At 43.0% G+C, this 14804-nt stretch overlaps 1 protein-coding gene across 4 annotated transcripts in view; it reads right to left on the reverse strand.

Annotated features, from left to right (window-relative positions):
* Positions 1-14804, reverse strand: part of ppp1r13ba (protein phosphatase 1, regulatory subunit 13Ba) — a 79244-nt gene that overhangs the window by 43325 nt on the left and 21115 nt on the right. For 3 of the 4 annotated variants that reach the window (XM_072688977.1, XM_072688978.1, XM_072688975.1), the window contains exon 4: positions 9553-9620. In XM_072688977.1, the coding sequence (XP_072545078.1) occupies positions 9553-9620 (68 nt within the window). Of the gene's footprint in view, positions 1-9552; positions 9621-12789; positions 12919-14804 lie in introns of those variants that run through there. The other variant, XM_072688980.1, reaches the window with a different exon arrangement.

The raw sequence follows: 14804 nt of genomic DNA on the forward strand, positions 1-14804 counted from the left end.
ACGCTCATTCTGACAGACTGTAATACACTACAGGAAGCGTAGGGGGCGCTCTATAATGCTCTATAATGTTCATGTGATCCACACACTCATTCTGACAGACTGTAATACACTACAGGAAGCGTAGGGGGCGCTCTATAATGCTCTATAATGTTCATATGATCCACACACTCATTCTGACAGACTTTAGTACACTACAGGAAGCGTAAGGGGCGCTCTATAATGCTCTATAATGTTCATATGATCCACACACTCATTCTGACAGACTGTAATACACTACAGGAAGCGTAGGGGGCGCTCTACAATGATCTATAATGTTCATATGATCTACACGCTCATTCTGACAGACTTTAGTACACTACAGGAAGCGTAGGGGGCGCTCTATAATGCTCTATAATGTTCATATGATCCACACGCTCATTCTGACAGACTTTAGTACACTACAGGAAGTGTAGGGGGCGCTCTATAATGCTCTATAATGTTCATATGATCCACACGCTCATTCTGACAGACTTTAGTACACTACAGGAAGTGTAGGGGGCGCTCTATAATGTTCATATGATCCACACACTCATTCTGACAGACTTTAGTACACTACAGGAAGTGTAGGGGGCGCTCTATAATGCTCTATAATGTTCATATGATCCACACACTCATTCTGACAGACTTTAGTACACTACAGGAAGTGTAGGGGGCGCTCTATAATGCTCTATAATGTTCATATGATCCTCACACTCATTCTGACAGACTTTAGTACACTACAGGAAGTGTAGGGGGCGCTCTATAATGCTGTATAATGTTCATATATATGCTCTATAATGAAATAATGAGCTACATTTGGGTTACTGGGGAACCTGTGCTTTTTGATTTATGCAGCTCTTTGTCTTGGAAGTCCTGCATCTTCACTCCCGCAGAAGAACGATCATAAATAAAACATGTATGCATCTTGTAAACATGGACATAAAGTGCAGTCTGCTGTGAAGTCACTCCAGTGATGTGTTCATGCTTTACGACCAAAACAGGGCAGTTTGAGGCTTGAACCGCATGAGATCTATAAGCCCGCTCTGCAGAATGTGGAGTGTAATGCGATGGGCGGAGGTGGTTTATGCGTCTACTGAGTCAATCAGGACCCTAATGATGCTGAGGCAGTGTTTCAGCCGCAGTGTGTTATGGCTGCTGTTACTGATGTGTTCCCCTGTCGACCATCACTCAGGCCTGGCCTCCTCAACACGCAAAAGCACAGTCAGTGTTACATGTGAAAACCAAGGGTCAGTGCACATACCCACCGCACACACTTACACTGCGGAAACCGTCAGTCACTGAGCCGTACAGAGTGTGTGTGTGAAAACACACAGTGCTTTAGTTTCTATTTAAATCCTTTTTTGGAGTGGGGCAGTGGACTATAATAGTGGAGACCCCCTGAAGCTGTGAGCTGGTGTGAAGGGCCTTCCAGGAAAGTCAGTGGAGAGCGGAGTGGTCAGTACTGCCAGACAATTCACAAAGGAAACTGACAGCAGATCTGGATACAACACTAGTCTAAAACTGGGAAGCTCTTTAGTGCTTCTATGATGCAAACGCTCGTTCTGGCAGATTGTAATACACTACAGGAAGCGTAGGGGGCGCTCTATAATGCTCTATAATGTTCATATGATCCACACACTCATTCTGACAGACTGTAATACACTACAGGAAGCGTAGGGGGCGCTCTATAATGCTCTATAATGTTCATATGATCCACACGCTCATTCTGACAGACTGTAATACACTATAGGAAGCGTAGGGGGCGCTCTATAATGCTCTATAATGTTCATATGATCCACATGCTCATTCTGACAGACTGTAGTACACTACAGGAAGCATAGGGGGCGCTCTATAATGCTCTATAATGTTCATATGATCCACACGCTCATTCTGACAGACTGTAATACACTACAGGAAGCGTAGGGGGCACTCTATAATGCTCTATAATGTTCATACGATCCACACACTCATTTTGACAGACTGTAATACACTACAGGAAGCGTAGGGGGCACTCTATAATGCTCTATAATGTTCATATGATCCACATGCTCATTCTGACACACTGTAATACACTACAGGAAGCGTAGGGGGCGCTCTATAATGCTCTATAATGTTCATATGATCCACACGCTCATTCTGACAGACTGTAATACACTTTAGGAAGCATAGGGGGCGCTCTATAATGCTCTATAATATCATATGATCCACACGCTCATTCTGACAAACTGTAATACGCTACAGGAAGAGTAGGGGGCGCTCTATAATGCTGTATAATGTTCATATGATCCACACACTCATTCTGACAAACTGTAATACACTACAGGAAGCATAGGGGGCGCTCTATAATGCTCTATAATGCTCATATGATCCACATGTTCATTCTGACAGACTGCAATACACTACAGGAAGAGTAGGGGGCGCTCTTATGTTATGTTCATTGCTATAATGTGTTGTTCAGTGTCCAAATTAAAGAATTCTCAGAGTCAGATACTCTCTGATGGTTGAACACGGCCTTAAATCTTTTAGCAACATACACAGACTAGATTTCCGTAGGATGGGGTGGTCAGACAGTCAGATGACTGTGTCACCCCTGTACAGACACTTACACTGTCCCGAAGGGGGCACTGTGTCATCCTAGCTACAGATGAGTCATGTTCTATAATACTGTGGACATGCCGCAGCATGCAGAACATTACACCACTAATGAAGAGCTAAAACAGCCTACTGCTCAGAGCACCATGTCACTGGCCACTTTATTAGAAACCCTCTCTCTTGAAGCTCCACCTTGCTGTTGTTCAGTTAGAGACTGTGGCTCATCTGCAGATGCACAGTTTATGTTAGCATCCTCTAGATGTTCATTAGTGGTCAGTTTCTGACCACAGAGCCACTTATTTGCTGGATATTTCTAGATGGTCCCACTCTTAACCGAGCAGTAACTTTCAACCTAAACTACATCAGTGTCTGTGAGCGGAAGATGACATATTTGATATTTGCCATATTTTTATGATCTCTGACATTAAAACAGAAAGATCAAAGTCAGTTATTACATTATTACATAAAACAACAATTAAATCAACAGTAAAGCACAGCACCAAACATATCTCTAGGATTCTAAGGGTCAAGTCAGTCTAATTAATTCCAGTGAACTGATGCTTTGCAGACAGCGTCACAGATATCCAGGTCGCCAAGTCCTGTCTTAGAAGTCCTGTATCTTCACTCTCGCAAATCCAGTCTGCTGTGAAGTCACTCCAGTGATGGTTCATGCCTTATGATTAAATCAGGGCAGTTTGAGGCCTGAGATCCATAAGCCCTCTCTACAGAGTCGGAGTGTAATGCGATAGGCGGAGGTGGTTTATGCATCATATGATCCACACGCTCATTCTGACAGACTGTAATACACAAAGGAAACATAGGGGGCGCTCTATAATGTTCATATGATCCACACACTCATTCTGACAGACTGTAATACACTACAGGAAGCGTAGGGGGCGCTCTATAATGCTCCATAATGTTCATATGATCCACACGCTCATTCTGACAGACTGTAATACACTACAGGAAGCGTAGGGGGCACTCTATAATGCTCTATAATGTTCATACGATCCACACACTCATTTTGACAGACTGTAATACACTACAGGAAGCGTAGGGGGCGCTCTATAATGCTGTATAATGTTAATATGATCCACACGCTCATTCTGACAGACTGTAATACACTACAGGAAGCGTAGGGGGCGCTCTATAATGCTCTATAATGTTCATATAATCCACACACTCATTCTGACAGACTGTAATACACTACAGGAAGCGTAGGGGGCGCTCTATGATGCTCTATAATGTTCATATGATCCACACACTCATTCTGACAGAATGTAATAGACTACAGGAAGCGTAGGGGGCGCTCTATAATGCTCTATAATGTTCATATGACCTAAGAGCACTAGGATGAGGCAGTGAAAATATCCAAACTCCTCTATTTCTAAGTGATACCAGAACAGCACAGAGAGTTCTGAGAGAAATGGAGGAAAGCTAGATGAGCTGGAGCTCTAAGAAGGAAATCCAGGGTGGATCACAGAACACCTGTTCACACTGCTGCTCACCACCAGTGACATCACAGCCCTGGAATTTCAGGCAGGCAGATTTATACTGTACATGGGTTACTCTGTGTGTGTGTGTGTGTGTGTGTGTGTGTGTGTGTGTGTGCATGTGTGCATGTGTCCATATCCAGTGGATCAGATTACTGACCTCAAACTTCCTATGAGCTCAAATATCGACTGGAGAATGTACAGACAGAGCGAGAGAGAGACTACACTATATGGACAAAAGTATTGGGACACCTGCTTATTCAGTGTTTCTTCTGAAATCAAGGCTATTAAAAATAGTTGATACAGCTTCTGTTGGAGTAACTGCCTCTACTGTCCAGAGAAGAAGGCTTTCTACTAGATTACTGTGAGGATTTGATTGCATTCAGCGACAAGAGCGTTAATGAGGTCAGGACGTTGGATGACGATCACCACCCCACCTCATCATCCCCCACTCTCCAACTCATCCCAAAAGTACTGGATGGAGCTCCACCACCATCATTCCAGAGAACACAGTTCTTCCACTGCTCCACAGCTCCTCAATGCTGGGGGGCTTTATTATACCCCTCTAGCCCACGCCTGGCATTAGACAGCATGGAGCCAATAGGGTCATGATGTTGATCTGCTGCAGGGAATCCTATTCTATTGGCAGTACTTCTTCTCTACAGGGACTAGACACACACATGGGTTTCACATGTAAGTGTGACTTGGGAGAACCTTTTTGCAATTGAAATGTTCCTCATGGTTCTTCTGCAGCATCACTCAAAGAAGGAGTGCAGAGTCAGAAACTCTGGAGAATTCCTTGGTGTCCATTTATTATGCTGATAAGCACCATGACATAGATCATCAGAGCCTGGCTTAATTGCTTCCTGCTAATCACCGACCGCTGCACACCGTGATCCAGGTTTATTGATGTATTTCAGACAGTCAACCCCAGCTCAGCCTGCTCCCACTGTGCTCCAGACAGGTCAGAAGTCTAACGGCTGACGGCAGGAATCCTCTTAACACACTTATGTCATAAATCTGCTGTAATCCTTCGGCAAACTGTGGAGCTATCAATCAGTGCTGAAAAAGCATTACGGGCTAATGCATGTAGAGAACCTGTACTGAAAACCGACCAGATCTAGCATTAACACACACACACACACAGGCTGCACGATATTGTGATATTAAAAAATGACAGGAATTTTCACCACATTTTACCAGAGGTCAATGATTTTTGCACTTTCTGTAGCCAAGACTGCAGTAAAATAAGTGATATTTGTTGTATAAATGATATTTAATATATGGGTTAGGATATGTAAAGGCATTTTGTCAAATTTCTAGATAAAAATGTAAGAAAAATATGTTTCTGATTCTACACTTTTTACTTGCTTAATGCTTTATTGATCATTTTTATTATTTTTTTTATTGTATATATTTTATATAAGAGATCAGATAATCCCTTATTAGTCCCACAGTGGGGAATTTCTCAGTGTCAGCAGAAAGGGATAACAAGACACTCCGTTACAAAAATGTAGATAATTAATTTACACTATATACACAATATTTTATATTTTATATCTTATGTGCTTTATTGTACCTTATTATTATAGCTTATGGTAATTTTGAAGATGGAATTAATTCTAACTCCTGTAAAAACCTTATGTAGCTGTTTTTTTATATCATTTGAAAGAGCAATCTGTCCTTCAATTGACCAATCTGACCAATCAAATGGACAAACAGAAATGGTCCAATGACTTTAATCCCTTATCCCCTAACAGCCTATGGTCCGCCGATGGGCATAAAGTGTCTATTAGCAGAGAACAGCCCCACCAGTTTGTACAGAAGACCCTGTAGTTGCTGAGTAATACACCTTAGTGTGTAATAAGGCTTGGAGTGTTACGTAGTTAATCTATTGCCCCGGTCAAACCTGGCACCAGGCCCAACAGATTAAGAAAAACTCTTGGTTCTGTTATCATATCCTCACTAATTCCCCTAAATTCACTCAGACTACTTCTCCTAGTCTACCCTTCCTCAGGCTCAGCAGGTCCTTTGCCGCCCTATGTAATCATATTCACTCTGTGGCTCTTCACTGTCGAGGGAAATGAGAACAGTGCAGATTTTCTTTTCTTTCTTTTGTATCAAGCAGCAAAAAATTTTATGAAAATTAAAATGTAAAAATTAATTTAGCATTTGCACGTCCTGCACATGCACATATTGTGATGCTGATGCTGAATCGATGTATTGTGCAGCCCTAACACACAGCCCCTATAAAAGCTCCTCACAGAAAGTTCTTCACCTAACGGTGATGAAGACGCTGCCTGATGCCTGAGACACGGTTCTACCAGAGTTCTGAGAAGAGTTCGGCTCTAGAACCTGCTTTTAAAATCAGATCATTAAAATGGTGGAGGGATACATGCTGCAGGGTGTAGTGCGGCTACAGAAAGTAGTCCCTAAAGAAAACTGGATTAGTTGAGATTCTCTATTCACTATTTTACCTTCATCATCATCATCATCATCATCATCACTCCATATAAAACTCGTGTAGAAGACTCGTGTAGCTGCACTGGTGGGTTTGGATAGGAAATAAAATGGTCATATTTGTGTGGTAGTCATGGCGACCGAATCCTGACTCCATTTACTACCAGTGTAAAAAAAGAGTCTGAGTTTGTACAGTTTCTCTATAATGACCCACAAAGACTGAAATTTGGACCGGTAAATATCCGTAACCCCCCCCCCCCCCCCCCCCCCCAAAAAAAAAAAAAAACTAATCAGCCATAACATTAAGACCATCTGGTCCTGGAGGGTCCTGTCTGTCAAGGGGTGGATCTACATACATCAGGCAGTGAGTGAAGAAGCAGTCAGTTCTTGAAGATGATGAAGGTGATGAAGCAGGAACAATAGACAAGCGTAAGAATCTGAGACACTTTGACAAGAACCAAACTGTGAGGTTCTAGATAATGACTGGGTCAGAACATCTCCACCAAAACATCAGCAAGCAGGTGTTGTGGGGTGTTCCTCCCGGTATGCAGTACCGGACAGTACCTACCAAAAGTGCTCTACAGGGAGGACAACCGGTGAACTAGTGACAGGGTGGTTAATGGGCACCCTCACTGATGCTCACAGAGGCCCCGCCCACCTCACAACTTACAGGACTTGTTAAGGGATCTGCTGCTACACAGATTCAGGACACCTTCAGAGGTCAGTATTGCAGAGGCCATGCCTAGAAGGGTCAGAGCTGATTTGGTGACTCAGGGACGTGGACACTGTTAAGAAGGTGGTTTTAATGTTATGGCTGTTTGGTGTATATTAGAGGTTATCATAACAGTTATTAAAATTCAGACTTGTGATCTCTAGAGTGAGGTGAAGCTGTTGGTGCGTTTGTTTACTAAATGAAGGGAAAACGAGGCAGCAATTAAAAAGTGCCTCGCTGAGACGGAGGCCAAACCACTGCACTGCATACTGGAGTAAAGAGGGCAGACGCAGGCTGGCCAGAGCATCAGAGAAATCTGTAATCACTGCGGTCACTAAAGCCTTCGTTAATCCGCTACGGCCCCTCGCTAAAAACAAACACAGGCTCACTGCTTTAGAGTCCATTCAGTGATTCACACGCTTAACCCACCACGACACACACACACACACACACACACACACACACACACACACACACACACACACAACAAACACAGTTAGGGCTTACAATACGTCACAATGTGCTCCACTATCCAAACAACAACAACACCATGACACACACTTCCGGTCAAAAGTTTTAGAACACCCCCGATTCTTTCAGTACTGCACTGGCGAGCTTAGCACCTTCAAACCTGCAGCTCCCGGTCTTCCTCCCCTCACAGCTGACTCTGAGACCTGCTCCAGTGTTGAGCTGCTGAGCTACAAGCTGTGGTCGTGTGAGACGCCCATCACTCACACACACAAGCTGCTGCTGACTCTCAGAAGCTGATCTTCTGATGCTAGTGTGGATCTGAGTGGGTCAGTTCATAGTTAGTTCTTCAGCTCCTGTACCGGACCTCTTCAGTTTCCTCCAGTTTCTGAGAGTCTTCTGATGGAGTAGGAGACGGCCCTCACCACTGTAATCACTGCGGTCACTAAAGCCTTCGCTAATCCGCTACGGCCCCTCGCTAAAACAGCAAACACAGGCTCACTGCTTTAGAGTCCATTCAGTGATTCACACGCTAAACCCACCACAACCAACACACACACACACACACACACACACAACAAACAGCAGCGTGGATTTACTGTACACACTTGCTTTTAACCCACGGAAGTCTCAATTAAGGTATCGCTGATGCTAACACAGGCATGGTGTGTGTTCATCTGCAAAACTGTCCCTAAAGAAAACTCTACACCATCATCTGTAGACAAACAGTATCATCAGCAGTGCTGAACATGTGAAGCTCAACAATATTGCTTATACAGAAAATATATTATTTATGACACTTTGTAATAGATACTGAATAATTCATAGTTGAATACTGAATAACTTGAGTAGATACTCAATAATTCATTGTGGATACTATATATTTAATTGTAGATAAACAGGCCATAGTAGATACTAAATAATTCATACTGAATACTGAACAATTAGAGTAGATACATAATAATCTATAGTGGATACTGAATAATTCATAGTGAATATTGAATAATTAGAGTAGATACATAATAATCTTTAGTGGATACTGAATATTTAATAGTAGATAAATAGGTTATAGTAAATACCAAATATTTCATACTGAATACTGAATAAATAGAGCAGACACTTAATCATTCATAGTGGATACTGAAAATTTAATTGTAGATAAATAGGTTATAGTAGATACTGAATAATTCATACTGGATACTGATTATAGTAGATACTCAATAATTCAGAGTAGATACTGAATATTTAATAGGTCATAGTAAATACCGAATATTTTATACTGAGTAATTATAGTAGATACTTACTCATTCACGGTGGATACTAAATAATTTATACTGAATAATTATAGTAGATACTCAATAATTCATAGTGGATATTAAATATTTAATTGTAGATAAATAAGCCATAGTAGATACTGAATAATTCATACTGAATACTGAATAATTATTGTAATTCATAGTGGATACTGAATATTAAAGCATATCAAGAAATCTGAACTCTGACTGATGGAAAACCCACAGTAAGATCAGGGACCAGCAGCTTTAACAGTGATTGGAGAGGAACAGCTCACTACTGACCTTTTATTGATGAGTTAGAACTAATCATTAATGAGATTAAATAAAATTTATAAACATTAATAAACACATTTAACCATTCATAAGCCTTTCATAAAGGTAGTCTTATCATAGTGTGGTACCCAGTAGAAGCTCTGCAGACTTCAATGTGTGTATTAAGCAGTCTGGTGCACCTTCATGCTGATGTAAGTAAACTCAGTGTGTGTGTGTGTGTGTGTGTGTGTGTGAACATTACCCCATTCTCAAAGGGCTTGTCCATCTTCCCTCGGCTCTTCCTGCCGCCGTGGTCCACCGGCTGACCTCCTGCAGAGCAAACAACGAGATTACATCATCTCTCAGCCCTCGAAACACACTAAAGTCAGTGAGGCGCCACACGACACACAGCCCACCTGAATTACAATAGAGACCCCCCACCACCACCACCATCAGGGAGCAGGCGTGTGTAGGCTGAATTAGGGGTGGGATTTAGGACTTACAATATGTCACAATGTGCTCCACCATGATGACAAACACTTTCAGTCAAAAGTTTTAGAACATCCCCAGTGTTTTCAGTACTGCACTGGCAGCGCTGCATCTGCAGTCAAACCTGCAGACCCAAGTCTGCTCCAGAGCCAAGCTGCTGGGCTACAAGCTGTGGTCATATGAGCCGCCCATCACACACACACACACACGCTGCTGTTGACTCTCAGAAATTGGTCTTCTGATGCTGTTGTGGATTTAAGTGGGGCGGACCTCTTCCTGTACCGAACTTCTTCGGTTTCCTCCAGTTTCCGAGAGTCTTCTGACAGTGTAGGAGACAGTCCTCACCTCTCTCTGGCTTTATCTGGAGTTCCAAGAAAAGAGCTCCACTGTTAGGAGTTAGAACTGTGGTTCTGTGTTGACATGTACATTTACAGCATTTATCAGACGTTCTTCTCCAGAGCGACTTACAGAAGAGCTTCACTATCACTCAGAAAAGACCTTTATCTAATTTATAAAGACTAGAATCCAGAAGATCCTCTAATCTTAGACTCTACTAAATACAGAAGTCAGTCTGGAGACACAGTCCTCCACACACTCTACACTCTGCACACTCAGTCCTCTCAGAAGAGGAGGGTCTTCAGTCTGGGTTTGAGGACAGCGAGCGTTGGACTCTGCTGGTCGGACACCCAGGGGAAGTTCGTTCCACCACTTCGGTGCAGGACAGTAAAAAGTCTGGACGCTCGTCTTCCGTGGATCTTAAAGGATGGCGGGTCGAGCCGAGCCGTACTTGAAGCTGGAAGGGCTCTCGGTGCAGATCAGGCTTTTGACCATCGCCATCAAGTACGGAGGGGCTGGCTGGACCAGTCTTGGCTTTGTAGGCCAGAGTCAGGGGGTTGAATCTGGTGTGGGTAGCAGCTACAGGAAGCCAGTGAAGAGAGAACACAGCAGAGGAGGAGGAGCTGAACATGGCAGAACTGGATCAACTGCAAGGGGCTGATGGTATGCATAGGAAGACCAGCCAGAAGGTTGAGCAGTGTGAATGTGCAGTGCTGGGTAAATACAATTTTTCCTTTACAGCTTATTTTCTAGTTTTGATGAAAGCTCTGCCAGTTCACTGATTACCATTTACCATTTAAGGTCACTGGGCTTGAGTATACTACACTGTTACTGGATGCAAGCTGGACTCACTGAATTAATGTCAATAAAAGCTGAAAAACACCACGTCCACCACAGTCTGCTGCAGCACATCATCAGATCTGCAGAGAATACCAGCAGTGCTCAAACATCCCTCCCTGCTGGACCTGCACACGGCCAGAGAAAATTATTCCTGACCCATCACACCCTAGTCATAACCTGTTTCAGCTCCACCCCTCAGGGAAGGTGCTTCAGTCAACCAGACTGCAGTGAGGCTTCTTCCCTCACGCATCACACTATTACCATTACTGCACATAAGAAGTCCTGTAGTGCTCCCATTTACACCAGTGAACCTCCTGCTATTATTTTAAATCATTTATTTCAAATGTATTATTGTATTATACTGTGAATTATTCAGGGTCCATGAATTATGTAGAATCAGCAGTTTATTATTATTTAACTATTATTGAAAATTAAGCCTCTATAATTCAGTATCGACTATGGATTATTCAGTATCCCCTTTTATTTACTCAGTATCCACTATAATGTTTTCAGTATCTACTTTAAATTATATAGTATTTACTATGAATTATTCAGTGTCTACTATGAATTATTCAGTATCCACTATGAATTTTTCAGCATCCACTATGAATTATTCAGTATCCACTATGAATTTTTCAGTATCCACTATGAATTTTTCAGCATGCCCTATGAATTATTCAGTATTTCTTATGAATTATTCAGTATCCACTATGCATTATTCAGTACTTATTATGAATTATTCAGTATCCACTATGAATTTTTCAGCATCCACTATGAATTATTCAGTATCCGCTATGAATTATTCAGTCTCCACTATGCATTCTTCAGTATCCACTATAAAGTCTTCACTATCCACTATGAATTATTCAGTATCTACTCTAAATTATTCAGCATCCACTATGAATTATTCAGCATCCACTATGAATTATTCAGTATCACTATAAATTATTCAGCATCCACTATGAATTATTCACTATCCACTATGAATTATTCAGTATCTACTCTAAATTATTCAGCATCCACTATGAATTATTCAGTATCCAATATGAATTATTCAGCATCCACTATGAATTATTCACTATCCACTATGAATTATTCAGTATCTACTCTAAATTATTCAGCATCCACTATGAATTATTCAGTATCTACTTTAAAGTTCTACTTCAAATGATTCAGTATCTACTGAAGCATAAAGTTAAGCTGAGTCTAGCTTTACAGTTAAGAGTGTAAAAAACTGAAGCGTCAACCTAAATTCAGACCCTTAGAGTGATTAGAGTGACGTTAATTAACCCCATAACCTGTAACGGTCTGTTTGTGGACTCCTGTTTAAATCCATTAGCTTAAATAATTAATCAGGTTTGAATAAAAATCAGGTTTAATAGGTTAAAAGCACTCCACAATCAGTAGGGTTTCAATTTGGGCATCATATCCCACAATATTAGTCATATAAAAATACAGCTCCTACCTCTAAAGACAACCTAGGAAGTCAGCCTATGTCCTCAGTCAGTAAATCCACAGCAGTGACCACAGAGAGAGGCTGGAGCGCGGTCCTGTCTGACGCGCTGGTCTGATCTACTGGCCGAGCGCTGCTGGTCAGCATTAGGCCTCATTAGCGGCAGCACTCTGCCATGCCTGACCATGTGACTTTCCGCCAAACACAAGCCTGTTTTTCAGCGAGCGTGTGATTACAGGCCTCCAGTCATTTCTCTATTGTGAACAAACTTCGCTGTGCACCCGTCCCAGCCAGGCAGTCTATAAATAGGCCTGGGTTTAATTCCCTAAATCCAGGGTTGCATCACTGCGTGTGTAATCCTGTCGGAGGCTCTGGAAATACCTGGCGCAGAGTGAGTGGGCCAGAGTGGGCCGTATGGAGGAGTGGGTCAACACAGCACCGGCTGCTTCGTTTAGCTGCACCTTTCAGCCGCTGCTGCCACCTCAAGCAAGAAACTCAGCAATTAAACACCAGCTCTGTACACACACACACACACACACACACACACACACACACACACACACACACACACTCTTATATGCAAACACAAGCCTGCCCTCACTCTCCCTCATAGCTTATCACCCCCCTCTCTCTCTTTTAGACACTCTGTGTTTCTCTTCCAGGCTCCATGTTTATCAGTAGGGGGTCTTGCAGCCTTTTTACCCCCTGTAGAGTCCAGACATGCCTGCAGCCGCTAGCTTTGCCCAAGTGTAATTTTTTTAAAGGGCCCATATTCCAGAAAAACAAACGGTCCTTACTTCTATGTACACTATACTTCCAAATGACAATAGAATAGGACTCTCTGGAGCAGATCAACATCATGACCCTATTGGCTTCATGCAGCCTAATGCCAGGCGTGGGCTAGAGGGGTATAATAAAGCCCCCCAGCATTGAGGAGCTGTGGAGCAGCTGAAGAACTGTTCTCTGGAATGATGGTGGTGGAGCTCCATCCAGTACTTTTGGGATGAGTTGGGAAGGTTGGGGATGATGAGGTGGGGTGGTGATCAATCATCCAACATCCTGACCTCACTAACACTCTTCTTGTTGCTGAATGCAATCAAACCCTCACAGCAATGCTCCTCCAAAGTATGTTTTCTGTGCATTAGAGACGATTCTTCTGATTCGACTCACTGGCCACTTTATTAGAAACCCCTAACTTGTGCTTCAACTCACTGGCCACTTTATTAGAAACACCTACCTTGCGCTTGTTTCCACTCACTGGCCACTTTATTAGAAACACCTACCTTGTGCTTCCACTCACTGGCCACTTTATTAGAAACACCTACCTTCTGCTTCCACTCACTGGCTACTTTATTAGAAACACCTACCTTGTGCTTGTTTCCACTCACTGGCCACTTTATTAGAAACACCTACCTTCTGCTTCCACTCACTGGCCACTTTATTAGAAACCCCAACTTTGTGTCTCCACTCACTGGCCACTTTATTAGAAACCCCAACTTTGTGTCTCCACTCACTGGCCAATTTATTGGAAACACCTTATGTTGTACAGAGGCTCTGTGGTCTAAAAATGACCACTGATGAAGGTCAAGAGGACATCTACTGCAAAACTGACCATCAGCAGATTGGCTACAGTGCACTCCTACAGCCTGCTCTGCTGAGTCTCAGGTAGACGCTCAGGCAGGTCAGTGGTGGGAAGACCAATTACTCTCAAAGACGATTACGGTTACGTAAGGCCGGGGTCCAGCAGCGCTGAGCCAGGGTATGTGTGTCATGGAAAGCAGGGCCTGTCTCTGATAGGACAGGAATCTTCACAGCGAGGGGGCTGGCGCTGGAACAGGAATCTGGCAAGTGTCAATGTTTTTGTCCCCAGTAAAGCAGAGCCAGTTCGGACAGCGTGTGCTGAAGGGACTCAATGTGTCCAAAAGTTTGTGGACATCTATCCACCCAGTGTTCTTCAGAAATCAAGTGTACTAATAGGGAGTTCATCCCACTTTACTGCAGTAACAGCCTCTACACTTCCGGGAATGCTTTACACTGGATGTTGGAACATTGCTGTGAGGAGGATTTGATTGCATTCAGCCAAATAAGAGCATCAGTGAGGTCAGAAATTGATGCTGAGTACTGAACTCATCTCAAAGGTTAGGTGGAATTTGATTTCATCATTCCAGAGACCACAGTTCCACAATGCCAGGGGGCTCATACCCATCTATTCCATGCTTAGCACTGGGTACAGTGACCAGAGCATCTTGTTCTATTGGTCAGAGACTTGTTGTGTCACCATTGGTGGACCTTCAAGGCAGTTTCGCTCAGACTGAACCCCCTATTGTCCCCACCCTGGACGTATTGTTGAATCTAAGGCACGTGTGAGTGTCCTGAAGGTGACTCCGGTGGCCCCG

This window comes from Salminus brasiliensis, chromosome 10 (genome assembly GCF_030463535.1).
Source record: "Salminus brasiliensis chromosome 10, fSalBra1.hap2, whole genome shotgun sequence".
Lineage (NCBI taxonomy): Eukaryota > Metazoa > Chordata > Actinopteri > Characiformes > Bryconidae > Salminus > Salminus brasiliensis.